The following is a 23,641-nucleotide window of genomic DNA, read 5'->3' as shown; positions in this document are numbered from 1 at the left end:
TGTGCTATCAGGCTACACTTAACAATCTTTGCTTGAGAAAATAAAAGCAACAAATTGTTAACTGGTCCTTTTGTGCTTTTAGGAAGAGGTCATTTACCTGAAGTAGTCTTTAATTCTGTGTGCACATCAGCTAACGCAGTGAGAACTAACCTGGAATTTTTTGATGCTACTGGAATAAATGAGTTGACACCTGCATTGGTTTGTGTTTACAGCGCGATAACGGGAGTAAATTTGCTTTTTGAACAATAGGTGCTTGCAAAATCTTCAGCAGCACTGTTTGCCCTCAGGTTGAAAGGACATGTAACAATCTGTCCAAGCACCAGTGAAAAAATAAGAGTAATATATTTTTTCAGCTATAACAATAAGATGAAATAGGAGCCAGATTATGAATGTATAGGCAGGATAGCTTGCCGTAACTAACATAAGAAAACGTTTAAGGTGAAAATAACCACTGCCCTTTCATTAACTATGTATATTGTGGTTTTATCTCTGTTGAAGAGGCCTTGTGAATTGTATGGTAAAGTTGTCGCAGACTCTCTCTCATCTGTGTTTGGCTTTGATGCAGAAGTAGATGGAAGAAAGCAGGCGAATGTCCGGACAGGAGGGACATTTGGCATTGGGGTGTCCCCCCACTCCCCTGCCTGCCCTTGGCCTGGCACCTCTTGCACTCCCAGGGCCTGCACAGGGGTATTGATGGAAACGGTTCTCATTTTTTGCTTTAGGTTCCTTGAATGACGATGTGTCATTCATTCACCTAATCATCCATTAACTGGAAGGTTTGTGCTCTTCAGGCCTGCCCAGTTCTGGGTTTCCTTCCCGCCCTGGTTTGGGACAGAAGCCAGTGAGAACCACGCGAGCGCCAAGATGCCCCTAAACTTAGAGGGGTGCTGTTTGTCCCCCTTTTTTAGCTCATTTTTCTGCTGGCTGCCTGTCACGCCTTCCCCCGGCCGCTGCCCCCCTGCCCCCGCGTGGCGGCACGCCGGGGGGCGGCCGCTGGGGGGCGCTGCGCCGCCCCGCGCGCGGGTCTGCACTCCCAGGCGCGGCGGAGGGAACGCGGGCTTGGAGCTGCGCTATTTGCGCCAAAAAAGGCTCAAAATAACAGCCTGCAGGTGAGGAAAGCTAGGAAACAGGGGAAAAAAGGGAGATAAAGCGTTGTTCAGAATTTAAAAAAATGTTTGGAGCACTGTTATGTACGTTTCTTAGCGCTGAAAAGTACCTTAAAATATTAGGAACTAAAGGAAGGCTCATCAGTTCTTGCAGGAGTCGTCGTTGACTGGGCAGGACGTGTGTTGGGGGGACGGAAGACCGTGGTACACCCGCCTCTGAAGCAGAGAGTGGGCTCCCGGGAGGCACTGGGAAGGGCTGCTGCAGCCTGCAGGTGTGGGGAAAGAGAACAGGTGTGGTTTGCTGTGCTGTAATCCTGAGAGGTCCTTCAGGTCACTACTGGGTAAAGATCTAGGCAGCAAAAAGCCTAAATTTGAGTTCTAGGAACTCTCCCTCTCTGAGAGAAGTTTTCTGAATACTAGGCTGAAGGCTTAATCCTTTCTTTATATCCCCTGATAAGACTTTTTAAGAGTCTTACCGGAATTATTACATGCTTTTCTTCCGTTGTTAAAGCAAGAGGTAATCAATCTTCTTCAGAAAGCTCTTACAAGGACTCCTCTTTTAATTACCAGTATTTTTTTTATGGTTATATGTATCCACAAGACTTCATGAGAGCAGGTAAAATCATCAGTATGATGATATACAGCTCCACAGAACCAACTGGACTTGCTACTCATGGCTCCAAGATGGCAACACTTGCGATGCTACCGCACACCTGTGGATCGGTGTGTGCAACAGGGTGGGCAGGAATTTTGTTACTGTTGGGGGCTGAACAAAGCGGTGAGTGAATTCCAGCACCTCTCCTGAATGATAATCAGTCAAGATAAAAATACAGCCAAATGGTGCCTTGAGTTGAATTCAGTTTGTGGATGCTTGATAAATACAGCAAGCTTGCATTTGAAGTACTAGTAGGCATATTGTTGCTAAGGATATAAAGCCAGGTATTTACTGTATCCATTTTTTAAGCCATAGAAAGGCCATGATTGTTTTAATAATGCAAAGTTTTTTCTGTCTGAGAGGAAGACAGCATTTTTTACTAAACACTGATAAGATTATGAGCTTTCTCTGGAAAAAAAAAAATAGATTCAAGGAAAGCACAGATTGCTTGTTACACAGCCAAGGACATTTTTTGCCTATCAGCAACTTGATTTCCAAGGACTGAGTCAATCGGGTTGTGGTTTGAGGTTGAGGAATTTTAGAAAATATAAATCTCATCCTCACTGGGAAAACAGTTTGTTGTTTGAGGCATACCTTAGGTGCCGAACCTACCCAGAGACAACTGAGTGTCAGGCCACTGTAAGAAAACGTGGAAAAAGAATGAGTTGTCTTTCTACACCTGAGAAAGAGCCTTAAGGTAATAAAGGTGCTTAGCAAGCTTGAGTGCCCTGCATATCCTTACACGATGCCACTGTATGTGCAGAAAGGGAAGTATTTCCTCAGCTCCTTCCCAAGTGAAGAGGGCTCTGGTTTTAATGAAATTATGCTTCTTGTTGAGCTGACTTGTTTTGGCAGCTGATTTAATTTTTTTAAGGAGAAAAAAAGGATGCCTTTGCTGTCCCTTTGTCAAGCTGTTTTTTTTTTTCTTAGATCAACCAAAAAACAATTCCTGTTCCCTATGAGGAATAATAGTAATTGCAAACACAGATGAAGGACAGAAAAGCTGTATCTAAAGGGTGAATGCCTCTTAAATGGTTTAAATGAGAACTATGACCCCAAAAGTGTCAAGGATTGTGAAGTGTCTTACATAATTACGGGGCAAGTAATTATGTATCTTTGAAGATGCTGGTTTTCATGTACTCTGCTGCAAAAGTAGTCAAGTGTGTTCCATGCTGCCAGCAAAGAATGAAAAAATGAAATAAGGAAAAGCAGAAAACTCTCATTGCTATAGTAACAGAAGCCCCAAATATTGGCCAATTATTTGACATTGAACTTAAGTATCATATCCTACAGCAAAGGGCTAGTTCCATAACATATGGAGATGGATCAGTTCTGCTTCAAACTTGCATCTTGATCATGGCAACACATACGCATTTGCTTATTTAATTGCTGTGTTCCCACACAGCTGCAGATGAACTGAACACTGATGAGGACGTGAATAATGTCATATTTTCACAAGTGATGAGAGGAGCACAAACTTTCTTCTGGTTTTATGATAGGGGATGATGCAAGAGAACATCAGCAGAGAAGGAGAGGAGCCACATCTCCTTCCATGAGGAATCCCACATGCATTTTTTTCTGCAACAAAGCAGATCCTAGCACCATTCTTTAGGTATAAGATTTTAAAGACTAGAGAATTTCCTGTTACAGGAAAGTTTTTAAATTATCTTTTTTGTTTGTTTTTAATAATAGAATGATCTCTTATCAAGATTTACAAATTTAAAGTAATTGTTCTTTGCATTTTTTTTTCTTGTAAAAGGCGTAGCTTAGTTTTTATCAAACTCACATCCCCAACAGAAGTAGTATTTTTTTGTAAATATTCACTGACCAAGTGTCAGATTTTTGGTAAAAAGCAAGGCTTTCACATTTTGGTAACAACACTGATCTCTGTAAAGGTTAAATTTAAAAAACATTTTTTTAGCAGAAGAGTAATTTAGTGAACAATGAAATGCTCTATTAGCCTATTTCTAGTAAAACTGAGCCACCATTACCAAAAGAAAATGCTAATCTTTGCACTTTTGAGTATTTCACATACGGCACAAGTCCATTTCATTGTGTTCAGAGAAAGGTAATAAACAAACTTTGCGCAACATAGCTTTACTCTTTTACTGATAGCAAGTAAGCTCTCTGTTCTGAATTGATGACCTCATTTTTACTGATTTACTTAATTTCACAGAGCTTAGATTTCTAAGAAGTGGTAAAATGTACCAGCATTGGGCAGTAGTTTACTATTGAATATTATGCTGCTCATTAACTACACTGAATTTAAAAACACAGCTGCCTAATCATGTTCAATTGTTTCTTTTTTTTTTCTACATTTAAATAACTTAGCTTTCATCTGTACCATACATGTTTCATAATTATTTGCCTTTGTGCAATTGCTACATTATTTTGTTTCTCTACATGTCCCTTTATGCATTTGGATCTCAATTCTGGAGACCATCCAAGCAGAGTTAAATAGGGTACCGCAAGCCTGATAAAGATTCAAACTCTTTCCATCTGCTGGTGGATTAAAGGTGAAGTGCAGAAGGGAAGGGGCTGAAGCCTCAGTTCATGTTCTGTTAAGTATTTATAGTGATATTTGTAAAGTTTTAAATACAAGGGAATCCTGTCTGTAAGCCTTACTTCAGGTGTATTGTCGTTTTTGGACTTTGCATGCCTGATAACATTTAGTGTTAATCTGAGCTCATCTTACATTGTTGATTTTGTGTTTGCATTGACGACCTTATGTTGTAATTAGTCAAATATTACGTCAAGAATGACGTATTGGTATATGGTACATTTCATAAACTAGGTTACTTGGTGCTGCCCTGGTACATCCATCTTACTTATTCTCTACTGAATTTTGGAAAGGTGCAGAGACTACATTCAGTTGTATAGAGTTGTTCAGGAACTGTACAATGGTTTTCTAAAATAGCCTGTATTGCTTGTGTGGCAGATCTACTAAGTACTTACTGATGAGTCTTATGAAAAGACACCAAACATGTTTTTCCCATCCAGATTTAATCTGGTGTCTTTTTTAGTGTTATCAGCTGCCCTGAGTGTACAGCATCATTAAAGAAAAGCTGTAGCACATGCCCGTTGCCTTTAACACATCCTTAGGAGACTGGTGGATCGGTCCACCTAAGCATTTGGCTGCCCATGTAATTTTCCAGAGATTTCCTTTCCTGAAGATATCTGAGGGGATTCTTCTCTTGACAAAAGCTGGAAACCCAAAGTGACTGAAGAAACCTTATTACACATGGTTCCTTCCTTTTGCCTTATCCTTCAGCCAGACTGAAATATCTAAAAGGAGAAATCTATTTTGAGTGTTGGAGTTACTCTGACCAGCATGGTTTTACAGAGTTATTGCTGAAATCCAAGGTAGCAGTCTTGCTTTCCATAGCTGAAGTGGGTTTATTTTGTTTTTTTCCTATCTAGGGATGCTGTAGCTTTTTACATTGTAAAGCAAGAACAGTGACTGATAGGAGCCAGAGGAATCAAACTCAGATATTGCATTGCTCCTATTACTCAGTGTTGCCACACAGAGGGTTCAGATACATTTTATGTGTGCAGATTTAATACCACAAAGTTCAGATTAGCCAACATGCAGAATGAGATCACAGGTGTATTAGTGCATCCCGTCACACACATTTGTCATCACATACTATGTGCTTTTCTAGGACTTTGTATCTTTCTTTCCCCCTTCCTGAAATCCTGCTGAATTTTACTTACATGGATTAAAAAAAAACCAAACTCCCAACTCTGCTGATACTATAGCTAAGGTAGGAGCAACAGCGCATTTTCTAACATCTTCTTGGTCTTCAGCTGCAGCTTCAGTGTGGTGCTTTGGCAGGCATGTCCATTAGGCTGAGTATCAGTTCTGCAAACAAGTCAGCACAGGACTTAGCAGAGGAAGGAATGAGGACGGAGGATCTGGGCTGTGAGACAGATTAGTGTTTTCAGCACGTTTTTTTTTTTTTTAATTACTGTTACTTTCTTTGACTTAGGCTATTGGTTCCTCCCTTTATTCTGTCCCTTGTTCCTTCAAATGTCTTCATATTTTTGCATCCCAGCCCGCATTTCTAGGCTTCCTAGCCGCATTTCCCCACAGAGAAACATTTGTCTACCCGCCCTGCTAAGGGTTTGGGACATCCCTGCTGCCACCTCCTCCCCCGCTCCCAGCACCGAGTCCCTCTCGGCCACCCCGGCTTTCCCCTCGCAGCACCCACCTCCCCGAGGGCAGCTCGGGAGCAGCACCCTGCTTTAAATGACTGTTGTGGTTTGTTTATTGTGGTTTGGTTTTTGTTTGTTCTGTTCACATAGACCTTATAAAATTCTACCATGTAATAAACAAACTGCCTATAAGCAACAATATAATGGTAGGGCATTTCATCTGCATCTTTCGTTTTACGGAAAAGCAAACCCGAGTATCGGCAGGAGCTGTCCCGAGGCGGACGCGCAGCCCCCGGGTGCAGCAGCGGGCAGGCGCTGGGAGCCGCGCAGCAGCCCCGGGCGGGCAGGCGGAGGCGTTGCCGCTGTTCTCACCGCCCCGGGAGGGAGCTGAGGGGCCGCCCTCACGCCACCGACACCCGGGGGACGGGTGGGCCCGGCCGCGAATCAGCTCCGTCGCCCGGCCCCGGTGCCGGCAGCGGCCCGCCCCGCGCGGCGGCAGGCGAGGGGCGGGACCGGCAACACGCGAGGGGCTGCCCCGCCGCCGGCTCCGCTCTCGCTCCGGACGTGGCCGCCGCTGCTCCCACCGCCGCTGCTCCCACCGCCGCTGCTCCCACCGCCGCTCCCCGCCTGCCGCTGCCGCCGCCATGAGCGCGGACCCCGTCGTCTTCGTCTCTGCCGCCAGGACCGCCGTCGGTGAGGGGCGGGGCGGCGGGTTCCCCCCCGGGGCCGGGCCGGGCGGCGGGTGCTCCTCCGCCCTTGCCAGGTGTCCCCCGGGCCGGTGCTGAGCTCTCTCCCTCTGTCTCTGCCCAGGCTCCTTCAACGGCGGCCTGTCGGCGCTGCCGGCACACGAGCTGGGGGCGGCCGCCATCCGGGAGGTGCTGCGGCGGGCCGGGCTGCGCCCCGAGGAGGTGTCGGAGGTGATCCTGGGGCAGGTCCTCACCGCAGGTACGGGCGCTGCCTCCCCACGGCCACATCCCCCAGCGGCCCCATTGGAACAGCCCAGGTTTCACGTTTCAGAGCGTTATTCCTTGCTGTTGGGAACGTGGTTCCTTAACAAAGGCTGGAGCGGCATCCTGGGCGCTGCTCCGTACTCATTGCCGGGGTTCTGGAAAGGATGTGCTGGGGGGAGACCTTGTTTAACAGTTTTTTGGTTGTTTATTTTGTTGGTTGGTTGGTTTCTATCTTGAAACTAGCCAACAGTGTACTTGTGAAAGTCAGTTTCTTTTCTTTGTTGCAGCATCCCTTCTCTCCCTGCCTTGGTCATCTCTCGTAAATTTAACCTCATAAATAGGTAACTCTGAGATTTTAACAGTGAGGCCTGTATTTGCATTTATCTGCATGATCTGTGATGTGCTTGCTTGGAGGCAAATATTCTGATTTCATGAAAATGTGCCTGTTAGGGAATTGTTTGTTTTGAACGGTCCTCTCCTTTTACCAGGGTAAAGTTTAATCGGCAGAGTCACAGGGCAGGTTTGTGTTTTAAAGATGAAGACATAAAGGAAGTAATTTTTTTTTCCTTACTTAAAGCTGATTCAGATTCTTGTATATTTTTAGCTCACTGAATGATGTGCTCCCCTTATCCAGTTCTTTGTGCACAAGGAGCTGGCATCACTTTGGCCTGGGGAGATGCAGATAAAGAATGTTTTCTTTGAAAATAGTGCTCTTATTATTTCCATCAGGATTACAACAAAGAATAGAAGCTTTCAGGACTGTCCTTGCATAATTGTGCTTTTACTTTCCATAGGAACTTTTATGGAAAGTTGTCCGTTCGTGATGTGCAGGAGATGGCAAAAATAAACCCTTCAGCGAGTAGCAATTGAAAGGAGTTTTCATCTTACACACGTGCAACAAGCTAATGCTAATTTGAAGTTGGTGTTTTGTCTGATCTGCCATCAAAAGCAGAGTGGCAGATATAGAACTACCAGTAGCAAGTCCCTGATCTTGCAGATATTTTATTGATCATCATAAATGAGAGCGGTCACTGAGCTGTTTACAGCTGGGAACTTCTCTATCTACCAGCTGAACATGGGATCGAGACCAAAACTTTTGGTGAAATCAGGGTACCTGTTGTGAAAAGTGACAAGGCCAACATTTGTTTCTTAAAAACAGACAAAAGAAAAATAGATCCTGTTCCTGCAGGTGCTGGCCAGAACCCCGTCCGGCAGGCGAGCGTTGCTGCGGGGATCCCTTACTCTGTGCCTGCTTGGAGCTGCCAGATGATCTGCGGGTCGGGCTTGAAGGCCGTGTGCCTGGCTGCTCAGTCCATCCTGACAGGAGACTCCAGCATCGTGGTCGCAGGAGGCATGGAAAGTATGAGCAAGGTAAAGCAAATGATTGCACTCACATCGTGCTGGCTTACTGGGAGCAAACAGCATTAAGTTATGTGGAAACCCTGTGTTTCTAGGCTAACGCTCTGGAGACAGGTTGAAAGACCAGCTTCAGTTTCTGCACTTGAGAATGAATTTGCGCATGCAACAATTGACTTTGGTAGTTCTACTGAAAAGGTGCCATGCAAACACAAACTACATTTAAAATTCCATTTTAATTTCCATCTAGCTCTGTCATGTTGAATGATTTGCTTGTGACAGCTGGCAATAGACAGTTTTTTTTGTGTTGCAAGAAGCCCAAAGAAGGAATAACTGGAAATGTTGTTGTTCACCAAGCACTTTGAGCTTGGAAAGGAAGCAAAGTACTTTCATTCCAAGGCACTCAATCCAAGCCTGTATTGAGGAATGGTGATGGGATGGTGATCTGATGCCTAAGAAGGGGGAGGTGTCTTATGCTGGGGCTCGCTAGCTTCCTATGCTAGGAGTGTTGCTGACGTTTGCGGGCAGTGAAGTGCGATTGGGAACCACCTAGAGCAGCCTGGTAGGACGGGGGACCTGTGGCCATATGGCCCCAGAGACAATTGATTTGATCTATGGAGAGAAAACGCTTCCTGCTTGGTGATCTGCTGCTTGGGAAGTGCACAGGCCAGCTGGGAGATACCAGGGGGTAGAGGTGGAGCAGACTGCCGAGGGGACTGCCGGGATTTGGGGTATCTACCTGCAGCCACAAGGCAGGGGTCTGTCTCTTCAGCTGTCTGGCTGTATTGTGCCCCAGAGATATGAAACTTCTCACTCTTTTCAAAATACATTCTTGCAGGCTCCTCATGTCATTCACATGCGAGCTGGGGTAAAAATGGGAGAGGCTTCTTTGCAAGACACTATAATCCTTGATGGCCTTACGGATGCTTTTTATCAGTATCATATGGGTATAACAGGTAAGCGGTGACAGTCCAGAAAATGAAATGGCTAACTCAAAAGGGGAAGAATTCACAGACATGAAATTTCAAAATAAAGTGTTTCATGCTGTTCTTAAGTTGTAGTCATGAAAAAGAAAGAAATCCATAATATTGAAATGCATTGAAGGCATTTTCTTCTTTGTTTGTAAAAGTACCTTTTTTTTTTTTTTTTCTGTCTGAGCTAATAAATTATTCCCTCCGTAAAAGACTTCCTGGCTTGTGCCTCTTGGCGTCTTATCCCACTGCATGTCTTTTGCATTTGAGCAATTTAGTTAAACGTCAGGAAAAATAAACAAAATAATCCCTGTATGTTACTGGAGCATTCAGCAGCACAGATTTACGCGGGGGGCAGAATTACGTAAAGTGTACTGTGGATACACGTGGTTCTGCACCTCCAGGTTATTGCACCCTGGATGGGATAGTCAGCCAACTGCTTTTTCAGTCCCTGCTTACAAAACAGAGTAACTTCAGAACTGTTCCCTCCTCTGTCTGAAGTGTTATAGCTGTAGAGAGATGTAAGCATAATAATCCAGAGAAGCAGTAAACTCGAAAAGCTTGGTTGCATTTGTATTTAACTTGATATGCCATCTGGGAGGAGATACTGCATAGGAATTTTCATGCTCAGGAGAAAATAGAGAATCATGAGCAAACAGAATGAGGAAATCAGAATGAAAACTGACAAGTTTAGATGCTTGCTACAGCAAATGTTAATGACTATGTGCTTACAATTTTACAACTTGGAATTTTAGCATTTCCTGATGGCAATTTACGTTTTTCCTATTTCAGCTGAAAATGTGGCCAATCAGTGGCAAGTCAGCAGAGGGGAACAAGACCAACTTGCAGTACAGTCCCAAAACAGGGCAGAGGCAGCCCAGAAAGCAGGCTATTTTACAAAAGAAATTGTTCCTGTTCTTGTACCTTCTAAAAAAGGTAGGTGTGAATGGATAATGAGAGCCGATTTTGATGAAAAATCTGTTCTCTGCTATGATTGATGGATGATTTCCCAGTTATGCAGCCTTTTCAGTAAGCTGTTCTGTAAGCATGTAGCTGTTACTTGTTAGTTAACTATGTCAGGTTACATATATTAGGTATGTTCTCTTTAGGTCTGTTGGGGATATATTATGGTGTTTGATTCAAAGGTCTGTCTCTAGAGCAGGGAAATTCATCCAGCTCCTTGTGAGGTGGATGCAACAACTGAATTTTCCAAACAGAAATCAATAAATCATTTGCATGGAATAGACCTTGTAGGAGAAGTTCTGGCAGTAGGCCAGTTACAAACTAATGATGAGCTTTCCTCTTACCAGTTTAGATAATAATATTTAATGACACTTGAAGAACAAGATCTGCTTTTATACAAGTAGACAGTATTTTAGTTGTTAGTGTTTGTGTCAGAAAACCCAGCTGTTGTCCTCCGAGAAGCATCTGGAGGGGGGTTTAATAATTTGCACAGAGTTGGAAGCTGTCTCCAACAGAGTGGCTTGTTGGTTAGAAGGAATGTGGTGTCTATCCCCAGTCAGCCTGTTGTTTGTGCCAGATTTCTGTTTGAGTCAAGTGCATGCAAATAGACCCACCTGTGAATATAACGCTTTGTTTTTCAGGTCCTATAGAAGTTAAAACAGATGAACACCCTCGACATGGGAGCAACTTGGAAACAGTGGCAAAGTTAAAGCCCTGTTTCCTGACAGATGGAACTGGGACAGTAACAGCAGCTAATGCCTCAGGTTGGTCTGTCTGGCTAAAAACAAAATGTAGAAGAACAGTAGCTGCTTGTGGCTCAAGGCAGAGTCTCTGCGAGGAGTTAGGCTGCCGGGTGGTTATTGCTGAATATATTTTGCAGGAAATGGCAACGTGTTTGACAACATAGGTAGAACTCAAATATAACTGTGGTGGAGGATTTCTTTACAGATGAATTGCCTTTTGTTTGTTTGCTTTCTATGAAGCTATACAAGTTTTGGACAGTAACAGTGGTTTCTAATACCGTGGGTCTGGACAAAGGAACACTTAGCAATTCGAGTTTGAAATTTCTACTCCTGTGGGACTAACTTTCCTGCTGTAGGCAGTCTTGAAACTTCTTCCTTGGTCCTTGCACTGTGTCTCCCAAAGCCTGCCCAATAACGCTGATGTGCTCCTTTTTCAAACTGTGCCTCAACTCTTCCGCCTGCTTCTTTCTGAATAGAAATCAGAAATGTGTCACATTTACAGCAGTATAGATGTTACCCATTTTAAGTGTTGGTGCCAGAGGTCAGACTTGGCTGATCAGAAAAAAAATACTGAGCTAATCCAAGAAAAGATCTGTGATTGTTTTGTTTTGTCTAGATTGAACTTTACAAGCTGGAAAAGGTGGTACAGTAAAAGCCATAAAACCCAACAGATACATACAAGTTGTTTGTCATTACACAGGTATAAATGATGGAGCTGCAGCTGTAATTCTAATGAAGAAATCGGAAGCTGCTAGGAGAGGTCTTATGCCTTTGGCTCGGATTGTATCTTGGGCTCAGACAGGTGTAGATCCATCTGTAATGGGAGTAGCGCCCATCTCAGCAATAAGGAAAGCTGTAAGTAGTTATCTATGTATCTTATTTAAAAACCCTTGTAATTGTTTTTCATTTTCTGGCCATGTTTTTTCTATATTCTAAGAAAAACTTACTAGAAAAAATAAACTTAAGTTAAAACAACACTTAAAGTAGTGGAGAATATATAAGATGAACGTTTCTAGTGCTACCAGGCTAGTGCCTATTCATTGGGGAAACAATTAAACGCATAGGCATATGAATGGAGTTCAGAACATAAACTAGTTGGGTTTGGATGCATATACTAACCTAATTTGGGGATGATTTGGTCCTGATATTATATGGTTCTGCTGCTGTGTCTGGCCAGGTTAATTTTCACATCGCTGTCTGATTGTATTTGCAATAGTACAGCACTGAGAGAAGGGCCACTGGGTGCATCTGCATTACCCAGTGTGATGGTTCCCTTAATGTTTTAGTTTGCCCTGCAAAAAGAGAGGAACGTGCCAGCTGGATCCCTTTCAGGTGAAACTAAACGAGGTGCACTCCAGAACCACATCTAACGTGCTCGGACCATTATTGCCCCCACTGATGTGCTGTGTTCGGTCCACAGGATGAGATTCTCATCTGAAGTGCCCTGAGTGAGCAGCTCCTATGGTACCATGCTGCTTGTTAGTACAGACTCAGCCCTGGGCAACCCCAGCTGAGGATGTGCTAAAATTGAGCTATGAAACTGAGCATAAAAAGTTCTTGTACAGCTGATAAGGATAGTTTTGCTTTAGTATTCTTTCTTAGGTTTATTTATACTGTGCAAAGGCCTTATTTTGTTCATCTCTGCAATGTCGTAGCAACGTAGAAGCCTAAATTCAACTCACCCGAGCTCTGTGGCTTTTAACGGGAAAATCAGAACTGTAATGCTGAAGCTTTTTCTTACTAGATCTCAAACCGTTCTTTTAAATGAAGAATGCTATTGTAGAACAGCCAAGCTGTGTTTAACAGTACCTGTAATCTTATAGGTACTCTGAAAAAGGGCATATGACTTCTTAATGTAAGCTTTGTAATGTAGATTGTCAAACACTTCAGTCTCCATATATTATCAGTTTCTCTCCGGGATTTTTAGTAGCACTTTATAGTGATATAATGACTAAGCCATGCATTTTAGCGTTGCAACAACATAGTAGATCTTTAAAAGATAAGACTTTTCCCAGAAGCTGAATGGTTTCATAGAATCATAGAATTGTTTAGGTTAGAAAAGACCTTTAAGATCGTAAGAGTCCGACCATTAACCTAATGCTGCCAAATCCACCACTAAACCATGTCCCTAAGCACCACATCTATGCATCTTTTAAACCCTTCCAGGGATGCTGACTCCACCACTTGCTGGGCAGGCTGTTCCAATGCCTGACAACTCTTTTGGTGAAGAAATTTTTCTCAGTATCCAATCTAAACCTTCCCTGGTGCAACTTGAGGCTATTTCCTCTCATCCTGTTGCTTGCTACTTGGGAGAAGAGGCCAACACCCTCCTTGCTACTGTCTCTATGATATCTGGTAGAAAGAGGCCCTCCTCTCTGACTACATAGTCTTTCTTGGAGATGCACCAGCCTCGCTGGCTGGTTGTGAAACATTATTGCTGTTAGAAACAGAGTGAGCGCAAGTAAAAATGTAGATATGTGAAACACGCCTAAGCCTGTACCCAAGTAGGCAATCACACCATGAGTTTCTCAAGTGAAAATATTAGCCAGGTCATCTAAAATAGCCCCTCTGTGAAAAGCTTCAAGAGGCAACTTTCAACTTAAAGGAAGGAGAGGCTGGAGAAACAACACTTGAAACCCACCACTAATGATCATTTTACTATTTCCTGTGTAAAAACCTGTATTAAGCAGAGAATCTCTAACAGTCAGACTTAGGTCCTGAAAAAACTGCTTTTAATCTGTTAAAACCTACTTTTGAAAACATTGCTTGTTCTGTTACTGGCATCACATACAGTTTGAGTCCTACAATTGCATCACCACCACCACCACATGTATAAAATTAGTCAAGATTTTTTAAGAGCAACCAGCATGTTATAGCACATTGTATTGACTTCTGCTGATGCTGAAATTTTGTGTGTTGTCTTCAAGCATTCTGCCATCACCCTGGCTATTAAAAAAAAAAAAAAAAAAAAATCAGTTTCCTTTGATTTTTTTACCAGTGGCTTACTATCAGCCAATTTAAGTGTTATGAAAAGCTTTCTCCAGTGCTGAGAAAAACCTGTATGGTAGTAAAGCCTGTGTTTGTTTTCTCAGATTGACAAAGCCAGCTGGACTCTGGAACAAGTTGACCTGTTTGAAATTAATGAAGCCTTTGCATCACTATCTATTGCAATAGCAAAGGAACTGAAAGTAAATCCAGAAAAGGTAATGAATATATTTCAGGGTTTTTCATTCTGTACAACTGTATTGTATCCCAAAGAGGCAAGAGCAGTCTTCCTGCAATAACCTTGCCATGAGCAGAAAGGATGGGAACCACAGTAGGTGTTTCCTTACACTACTCAGCTGCAGCCTTCCTCTGCTAGCAGGCACATTGGGTCCTACATTAACAGGCCGCAGCTTTATTGCAGTGGATTTGTACACAAATATAGAGAACTGCTTGAGCAACCTCAGTTGTCACCTTTCAGAAGAAATACTAACAGCTGTTGCATGCATGCTCAATTTCTCCTTGAAATGGTGGCTGCAGTTCTGGTCTTATTCACAATCAGGGACTATATCCAGTGAGGTTGTTCACATTGAACCTCAGCTTAGCTAGTTCAATGATTCCTTAACTTGACCTTCTTCTTTATTGGCTTTTTTTTTTTTTTAGATTAACATCCAAGGTGGAGCTATTGCTCTTGGTCACCCTCTTGGTGCCTCTGGTTGCCGCATCCTTGTTACTCTTCTACACGCACTGGAACGAACAGGTGGAAAACGTGGTGTTGCTGCTCTCTGTATAGGAGGAGGAATGGGAATAGCCATGTGTGTTGAGAGATGAATGTGAATGAACGAATGACTAGTGCTAACTAGCTTTGGAACAGTTTACTAATAAACTTCTATTAATGGAGCTTGTTTTGGTTTGCCTAAAATTAAATAAGCTTACTTTATTACCTCTTGCCACTCATTCATCGCCCTGACAAGATTAGCAGCTACTGCACTCTCCTTATTTACTGCTCAACACAAGGACCAACCTCATTTTCAAAAATTAATCTACAAGAAAATTGCAGCAGCATTCAATCACTTGTTTTATTAACATTTTAGTTATGAGAGTGGGAGGTGTAAGTTAAACAAACATAAATAAAACCTAAGTTATTCTTCAAGTGCTCCAGAGTGAACTGCGTCCTCGTAGCACCCTCTCTCTTCTTTAGTTTCAGGGTGCAGTTTAATAAGATCATCAATTCGAAGAATAGTAATTGCAGCTTCTGTTGCAAACTTCAGGCTCTTAGTTTTGACCATGGTTGGTTCAAAGACACCAGCTTGCTTGTTATCGCGTGGTTTTCCATTGATCAAGTCAAGACCAATCCTGAAAAGAATAAACAGTCAGATGGAGAGGTAGAAAAAGCAGAAATACAGTTGGGAGCATGCTGCTCAACTACTACTAAGGCCCAGTGCCACACATATAGGACTGTAGGACACAGAAAGTCAGTGATAACCTACATCCTTTTACATGCAAATCACAGTTTAGTAAACTGGCATTATGTTTTTCATCTAAGTCACCCACCCACTTAATTCTGAGCAGCCTTCCTACAAACAGATACTTGCCATTTCAGATTTTTGCGATCTGGGTTAACTTGGGCCTCATTGTGGAATGCTCTCAACTTCGCAACAAGATCTGTTGCATCTTGAGCGGCATTTACTGCCAACGTATTTGGAATTATTAAGAGAGATCTTGCAAATTCTGCTATTGCAAGTTGTTCACGTGATCCCTAGAGAGAGGAAAAAGTTTTTAAACCAATTGCTGCAACGAAAGAAAAAAATACAACCATGACCAAGACTGTCAATAGTAGGGAGGGGTTTTCACATGCAAAACCTATTTTTAGGCCAAAGAACCATATAGTCAAATTATCAGAGAAAGAGTAATATTCTCCATTTTAAAGAAGCATCTTACGTTCTTTAAGATGATTACGTTTTCATGAGCCACAGAACCAACTTCTACTTTAAAATAAATGCTTTAAAATTCACATTATCCAAGTCTAACACATACACACTGTTCTTCATGTGAAACTCACCATGCTGGTTGCATAATTTTCAAGATATATTGAAAGTGCTGCCTCTACAGCACCACCACCTGGGACAACAGACTTGGATTCCAAGACCCTTTTAACAACACAGAGTGCATCATGTATAGATCGTTCCATTTCATCACACATGAAGTCATTAGCGCCTCGTAAGATAATTGATGCTGAAGTACGAGCCTTTGTACTAGGGGAAAAAAGGAATCAGAAGTCAGTCTTGCTGAACAGAATACAAATTAAAACTATTATTGCAAAATTTTTTCTTCTACAGCCAAGTTCAGTTGAGTCAGGTTCTTTCAGTATCTAAAAGAAAATCTTAACATTGTTATGCACACTTGCAGTATATGTACGCTGTACCTATTAAGTGAATATTCAAGTTCTAATATGCAAGAAACTAGTTTCAGTTAAGTCTTTTAAAGAAAGCTACCTGACAGAAGTGTGACAGATGTTTTCCCATCAAATTAGTGGAAAATGTAATTAGATACTAAGAAAGTTCTGTTTCGTATAGGCATCAAGTGAGCTCATGACTGCCAGCATTTACAGTACAAGCAGTCACATAACAGCCACACAAGTGCCACGGTCGGAATATTTAATTCACACACAAACAAGACTACAGAAGATGAACACCAAGAAGGGATACTAAAGCAGTGCAAAAGCCAATATCCAAGGTTTGTTCTTGTCAAACAAACTGATACTAGAGTCTTCATGTACCAGACAGGAGTGACATACTAAAAACTTCAAGGGAAAATACCACGTGTGGACAGTTAAACATTGCTCCTCTTACCCATTAAAAAAAAATAAATCTAAAAAAAATACCATTTTGACAATGTGGTCCATTTCATGCTGCCAACCAAGTGACTCATTCAATGAAACCAGCACAAGTAAACCCTGTCTTCCACTACAAATCCTAAGATTTAGCTTGCACCTCCTTATTCAGATGAAATTACTCAGATGGTACCCATTTCCCTTTCCTGTCTGTAAGGGAAGCCAGTATGACTATTACTGCTAAAAGCCAGGTAGAAGAACATGATATGAATGCTCTTACAATGTCTCTAACAATTTAATATAATTTTATTGTAAATTTTAGAAAAAGTTGTTAATAAGCAAAACCTTAAGTAAAGTCTACCTAGCAATCTGATTGTCTTATACATTATGGTTGATAAAACAGGTGTCCAGCCCCAGACTTCCACTTCTAATTCTCGGTGGACTTGCATACTCTTCCCATGCATATGACTACTCATACCACTGAGATAGCATGGAAATAAAAAAAATGGGATTTTACCTCCAACTTAGCAGAAAGTGTACAGAAAACAGAGTATTTTAAAAATGATCCTTACTTCTTGATTAAAATGAGCTCATCATCACAGATTCTCTCTTGAATCACCTCTTCTGCCTGTCCCAGCATTAATGCTTCAAAACTCTCCTCACCTTCAAGGTTTGCAAGGGTTGAACATATGGTTGCTTAAACAAACAAAAAAGTGCAATTAGCATTCCATTCCAGCACACTCTTTGCCAACTTCCCAGAACAGCCATAAAGAAAAACAGAAATTGGAAACAGAAATAAAAGCAATATAAGCAGATTTTTCTTAAATTCAACAGCACTTTAATTCTCAGGTAACAATTCAATACTCCACAGTTTATAATCAATACTACTCTTTTTTTTTGCTCAGCTTTTACAGGGCTTACTTTTCCACAGCTAGTACAAATTCCTGTCCTTTACCACATGACAACGTTTTCATGCAAATTTAAGAACTAACAGATAAAATCTGTATAGGACCAGAACTATTTTCACTATGTGTATAATGATTTAGGAATGCTTCGTTTCACTTGAACTATCTAAACGAAGTACTTAACAGAACCCCCCAGAGGCTTATCAAGGTGTGCTCGATAAAGACTTCTAAATAAATGCAGATTCTGGCTCCTACTTCTACAAGAAGACAGTCTTCCCAGTGCAAGGCAGAATTTCTGTTCCCCTCTGTAAATCCTCAGCAGTCAACTCTTAGAGTACTCTCCTATTGTGACAAAATGGTCACTTAAAAGCAACAGTCAAGTTAAAACCTAACAAGAATGGCTCAGCTCTACTTATCCTCTCCTTGCATGGCTTGCAGGGTAAGAAGCAATGTTTTGAAAATCGTTACTAATACTCTAACAACATCTTTTACTTAAAAACCAAAACAGACAGAGACATACCTCCAGATGCCTTAGCAATTCGCTTAAGGTCCTTTTTCACAACTCTTCGTACTGCCATAGCACCAGCATCAACAAAGTATTTCAGACACATATCATCAATGCCTCCAGTGGTAAGAATAACATTGGCACCGGTGGCCAAAATCTTCTGGATCCTTTCTTTGGTAATATCTGATTCTCTGTAAGGATAAAGCTAAAGTTATAAAAATGTATTTTAAAGTCTTCAATCACGTTCTAACAGCCCGTGTCTCAAAATCTTCATGCAGAGCTCCACTGCACAAGCATACCTGGATTCCTCAAAACTGGTCCTAATACTAGTTCTGCCTCCAGAAGTGAAGGCTTTTACAATTAATATTTGCATTGAGAAACGTAAACATTTACAACATTTCTACCTCTTGTGCTCAGCCAAAAATACATCAAGCCACCTCAACTGAAGAGACCAAAACAAGCCTGTGAAACCCCCCTGTCTCAGTTACTCAAAGCTTCCACACACCTCTGCCTTATCTGGTCCAGCTTCTCAGGGTCTGAGATAACAATCTGAACACCAAGCTTCATTTTCGCTTTCTGCAGGCTGAAGTCAAGGCATGCAATCTTTGCATTGACTATTCTTTTCGTCATACCTGACAAGAGAGAACAAGAAAAAGGATTCTGTCAAATGTAGTTAACAGTAAATCAAGTTAGCAGCAGAGACTAAAACTAATGCTATTTTCACATTTCAGATTTGTATTCAGTTTGCTTCTCTGCCTCCAGTTCTGCCCCAGTACAGAAAAATACTTAGCAAGGACTTTCAAATATGATTTTTTCTAAAAAAATCTCTACTATAACCTCTGTTACCTTTTTACAAATCCCATCCTCAAAATGTGAAGGACTGTGAAAAGCTGACCCATCAGTGTTGCGTTCTTTAAGTTAGCTTATCAACACAGCTCTGCTAAACGTAATAGTTTCCTACCAACACGGTAAGGGAGCTGCTTATGTTCCAGAAGATCAGTTTTACCATGCAGATGCTGGGTCATGGTAACTACAGTAACTTACCAACACTTTGTGGATCACTACTAGCTGGCAGACCCTAGCCTAGAAACTATGGTGAAGTGGTAAAATTTTTTACATTCTTGTTTAATTGTTCCAAACTGAAACCTACATGATCTGCAACTAACAGTCAGTAAGAAAATCTATGCAGAAAGACTAAGAGGACTGAGTTCACACAAAAGTTTTATGAAACACTGTATGTTCTTACCCTGTGAGCCCACCACGCAGTTCAGAGCGTAACCATTCACGAGTATGCTCTCTTTTTGGCTGCGGCCATGTGCCTTCAAAACATTAACCGAGTTGATTGGATACCGAGCCTGACCCTTCTGGTCTGTGTATTTAACTGCCAGTGCAGCATCCACCACCATGTTAGCAAAGAAATCACCATCACTACAATGCTGTTAAGGTTAAAACTGGAGCAGAAAACTAGTACTATGCTTAAGAAAAAAAGAAGTCACTGACAGTGCCCAAACTAACAGTCAAAAACTGTTTCCAAAAAAAGAGCTCCAGAAAGGTATGGAAATGCTAGCTTTTTGCACCATTCCCTTACAGGATTGAGTTAATTCTGGTAAGAAAGTTTGACAGGCTAGTGTGATGCCTGCATTTTACACACCTTTTGTTCCTTAACAGAAATATTCTTCTTATGGGCAGTCTCCATTCCTTTGGTAGCACAAAGGCTAAAAATGTAGGTTTTTCTATGACTATGAAGCAACCTTCTTTCCTCTAGTTTCACTCCCCTGGTACCTGACTTCTGCAATGCACTCTTCCATTCCCACAATGCCTTATCTAGTCTCACTAAGGAAACATTGCACTGTTAAAGCTCTTGTTTTGTGCCTAACCAAGTTTAAATAAGTACTAGTATCTGTGAAAAGATTTTCACATCTGTGTTATAAAAATGACAGCTTGAATACTATATCCCATTCATAAGAACTGCTGCAAAAGGAACTAGACTAGCTACTCAGTTCTCCAGCTAATCACTCTCACTTAAATAACTTGACAAAGGCAAAGGATACATTCCTATAATTTTAGAGGACATCGATGTTTTAGCAGCATTAATTAGGCACTCTCTGCCCAATTCATCTGTGTTAATAATAAGATTTTCATTGATGTAGCGAACTGCTTCCCTGTAGAAGAGAGAAAAATACTGGTAAAGAATTCCACATGCACAAAGAAAAAAATCCTGCAGGATATGAGCCCGTTCAAACGTTATCTCAAAGAACAGAGGGATGAGATCAATTAATCTTCTAGACAGTGACATTTTTATGTGAGACTATAGAAATTCTAAATAAATAAATAAACAATAAATTAAAAAAGACAATCATTAAGAAGAAAGCCCAGAATACATGCCAAAAACAAAACGCCGTAAACACTCTGCACAAGAAGTCTGTATTAACACAGTCACTAATACAGAAAGAAACAAAAAGCATGCAGTTATTGTACCTTAAAAAATGCAACTTCAACTGTATTAGTTTCTTACTTGCAAGCAAGTCGGTATCCACCAATAATGGAGGTAGGATGAATTTTCTGTTTCACTAGCTCATCTGCATTTTTTAGAAGTTCTGCAGCAATAATTACCTATTTGAAATACAAACAATAAATATATATATTCCACACAAGCAAAATAACTACTTGTTGCTACTAAGTGGAAAGTAGAATCACAAATATTTCTTCAATGGCTATTCAGTGGAAAAGTACTTCCACGCTGGAATTATAAATAGTTTCTGACATCAGGTAAAAGCCACCTCATTTGGCCCCCCATCCCCCAAGGTATCAAAAGTCTCAAGCAAGTTTTCAACATGCAACATCCTTATTAGTCCTAACACTTCAGTTTCTCGTGGTTGTTAAAAATTAAGAACTTCAATTCAGAATCTATCTTCAAAACCTCAAGAAATGAAAAAACAAATATCGAAACTGAAGTAAGCAAATTCCATTCCAGACCACCAGCTGCATATGGAAAGTAGCATCTCTAAAAAACCCTCAAGTCTAATTCCTTTATTCTGTAACCTACTTTAAAAAAACATTTATATTCAGTCAACCGCAAGGTTTTTCATTCTGTATAGCTGATCCACATTGCATCAAGATTTGTAACAGATAAATCAAAAGCAGCAATATGATAATGGAACACTGACTTTCGGTGTGTCTGCCTGTAAAACTTTCTACATACCACTGAAGTTGTCCCATCGCCAACTTCTTTGTCTTGCAAGTCTGCCAGCTCACAAAGAACTTTTGCTGCAGGATGTTCCACTTCTAGAAGTTTCAAAATGGTTGCACCATCGTTGGTAATGGTCACATCCTAATTTTCAGAAATCAAACATTAACATGAGGTATATTTCTATTATGTTCTTACCGCTGTGTTTCATACTGTTTATGCCAGTGAAAGTCAATTACTTTTCGTGAATTCCCATAAAGTAACTATACTAAGTGTTCAGAGCTTCTTTTTAACCAGGAGTCCCACTCTTATAACAGAAATGTTACCAGAGAATAATCTGCACTTCCTGTTTATCAGAAAAGTTTTTATGTTTCAGAAACTCATCAAACATTTTGCACATAACAAATTGGTAGTAGTGAAATGACTACTCTCTAATACTGTATATTATACAGCAACCTCTAAAATGGCAAACTTTTCTCATTTACTTGAAATACTTTAAAATATGAACTACTGCTTTTATATTGGTATGGGATTATTTCAATCCCTTTTTGTTATTTCAGCAGGATATACAAGTCAACACCATCACAAGGCCTAACTTTAATGGCGATACTCATGCCTGTGAACTTGACCAACACTTGTTATAGGTGAGAAGAACTTACATGTAGAAAGCAGAGAACTGTGCCACATAAACTACAGTACTGAATTAAACTAAAATGATGTAGCGTACATTACCTGATGCTCAATTTTACCACATTTCTCCTCCTACCCCCTCTCAGAACCATGGAAAAGAACAGGTATGTGTATGTTAGACCTTTGAAACACACCAAGTGGAAAAGCTTATACAAAAGAATACAAGTCCTCCTGACACTTATTAAAATAAGTTTACTTACCCCAATATCATCCACCAACATCTTATCCAGACCAACTGGCCCAAGAGAACTCTTCACAATGTTGGCAATAGCAGATGCAGCAGTAACTGAATAAACAAAACAGAAAAAAAATTTTATCTTTCCAACTTCAAGACAATCGAGGTTTACAAGAAAATGTGCCAAGAACCTGCAATTCAGAAACTTCAGCTCAAGTAACCTAATTTGGCTAAGCTAGTAATGGCTTGTTTAAAGAATGTTCTGCCAACTTCATATAGGAAAAAGATACAAACAACCTTTTCCTTCAGACCGTGGCAAAAATTCTCTATCCCACAAGCATAGCCACTTTATCTGAAAATTGAAAAAGTGGTAGTTTAATGGGAGTAGTGACAAGCCAGACCTTTACTTTGAACTTCAAACAATATAATCCATTTTGTTTTGAAGGAATAATGGCAGGTCTCTGAAATAAATAACCGCTGCATCACCGAAGTCTCCATTATAAACTATCTCAGCCATAGACTGAGGTAACTTTAACTGTTCTGCCTAAACCATCACCAGAACTGCATGCCTCTCACGATCATCAGAAACACGTCTTAACCTTCTTCCTTTGTGTTTTACCTACTCAGAAATTAACAAGTCTACAAATTTGCAGCTTTCCCCCAAAATTTAGTAGGAAAGCCGGCAGAATGTGCAACATTTTCGAGAACTAGTTAAAAGACGCTCATCTTGAGGACGGTCCCCACTTTCCAAAGCAGGTTATTTTCCCCTGCTGGGAAGCAACACGCTTCCGTAGCCGCCCCGGCCTCACCAAGGCCCGTCTGCAGGCCTTGCCGCTTAATGCCCTACGAGCTTGGGCTGGGACCCAGCCGGTCCCTGGTCAGCAGCCCCCCCGCTCCCGGTGTGAGCTCCCACAGAAACACAGCCCACGGGAGCGGCACGGGCCCGCAGGAGCCTCCCGTCTCCCCGTGGAGGCCGCGGAGCACAAACCGTGCCTCCCGCCCGCCCTCCCGCCGGCAGCGACCCTCCCAAGGGCCCGGGACTGAGAGCGGCCGGCGGCAGGCAGAGGCCGCTCCCGGGTAAGCACATGGCGGCGGCAACGGCCACGCCATGTTACCTCCTTCCCGCCCCTCCCCCCGCCACTCATCAGTGCCGTGCCGGCAGCGCGCGGCCGTTACCGTTCTGCGTGCGGATCGTGTCGCCACTGGTCCGATCGCCGAAGACAGCCAGGGGCCCGTCCATCGCCGCCATCTTCCCGCCCAGCCGTGGCGCCACACTCACCCACCCGGCAGCGCGCCGAACCGCGGAATGGCCACGGCGCCGCAAGGAATGCTGGGTACCCCTTCTCCCCCTTCGGGAGAGGGTGGAGGGACAGTGGCCAGCCTCGCGTGCGCGACGGGCGGGGCCACAACCTGCCTATCCAATCCCGGGGCGCGGCACGGCGCAGGCTGAAGCCGCGATTGGTGC

The 23,641-nt window shown here is 42.0% G+C and overlaps 2 protein-coding genes across 2 annotated transcripts; one reads left to right on the top strand and one right to left on the bottom strand.

Annotated features, from left to right (window-relative positions):
- Positions 1-6,350: 6,350 nt before the first annotated feature.
- ACAT2 (acetyl-CoA acetyltransferase 2) lies at positions 6,351-14,781 on the top strand. The gene is made up of 9 exons (XM_082048793.1): positions 6,351-6,609; positions 6,727-6,861; positions 8,056-8,237; positions 9,061-9,178; positions 9,986-10,129; positions 10,798-10,920; positions 11,600-11,754; positions 13,992-14,102; positions 14,545-14,781. Exons 1-9 carry the CDS (start codon positions 6,561-6,563, stop codon positions 14,710-14,712), a joined length of 1,185 nt encoding a protein of 394 aa, XP_081904919.1. The 5' UTR covers positions 6,351-6,560; the 3' UTR covers positions 14,713-14,781.
- Positions 14,782-14,935: 154 nt separating this feature from the next.
- Positions 14,936-23,538, bottom strand: TCP1 (t-complex 1). The gene is made up of 12 exons (XM_082048792.1): positions 23,353-23,538; positions 22,202-22,287; positions 21,327-21,455; positions 20,640-20,737; positions 20,176-20,286; positions 19,371-19,552; positions 18,630-18,756; positions 18,140-18,315; positions 17,287-17,410; positions 15,944-16,136; positions 15,477-15,640; positions 14,936-15,237 (listed from the first exon to the last, which is right to left on the bottom strand). The coding sequence occupies exons 1-12, from the start codon at positions 23,423-23,425 to the stop codon at positions 15,024-15,026; spliced, it is 1,677 nt and encodes a 558-aa protein (XP_081904918.1). The 5' UTR covers positions 23,426-23,538; the 3' UTR covers positions 14,936-15,023.
- Between the last annotated feature and the right edge of the window lie 103 nt (positions 23,539-23,641).

This window comes from Streptopelia decaocto (genome assembly GCF_964273445.1).
Source record: "Streptopelia decaocto genome assembly, chromosome: 3".
Lineage (NCBI taxonomy): Eukaryota > Metazoa > Chordata > Aves > Columbiformes > Columbidae > Streptopelia > Streptopelia decaocto.
Note: the sequence above shows the minus strand (reverse complement) of the source record. Positions and strands in the feature narration are given on the sequence as shown.

Excerpts from the sequence above, each read along its gene's own strand:
- TCP1 (XM_082048792.1), bottom strand. The coding sequence starts at position 23,425 with ATGGCGGCGATGGACGGGCCCCTGGCTGTCTTCGGCGATCGGACCAGT. Across the intron at positions 20,287-20,639 it reads GGATACCGACTTGCTTGCAA|GGAAGCAGTTCGCTACATCA; the intron begins GTAAGAAACTAA and ends TCTCTTCTACAG. Across the intron at positions 15,238-15,476 it reads GATCGCAAAAATCTGAAATG|GATTGGTCTTGACTTGATCA; the intron begins GCAAGTATCTGT and ends TATTCTTTTCAG.
- ACAT2 (XM_082048793.1), top strand. The coding sequence starts at position 6,561 with ATGAGCGCGGACCCCGTCGTCTTCGTCTCTGCCGCCAGGACCGCCGTC. Across the intron at positions 6,610-6,726 it reads TGCCGCCAGGACCGCCGTCG|GCTCCTTCAACGGCGGCCTG; the intron begins GTGAGGGGCGGG and ends GTCTCTGCCCAG. Across the intron at positions 10,921-11,599 it reads AACAGCAGCTAATGCCTCAG|GTATAAATGATGGAGCTGCA; the intron begins GTTGGTCTGTCT and ends GTCATTACACAG.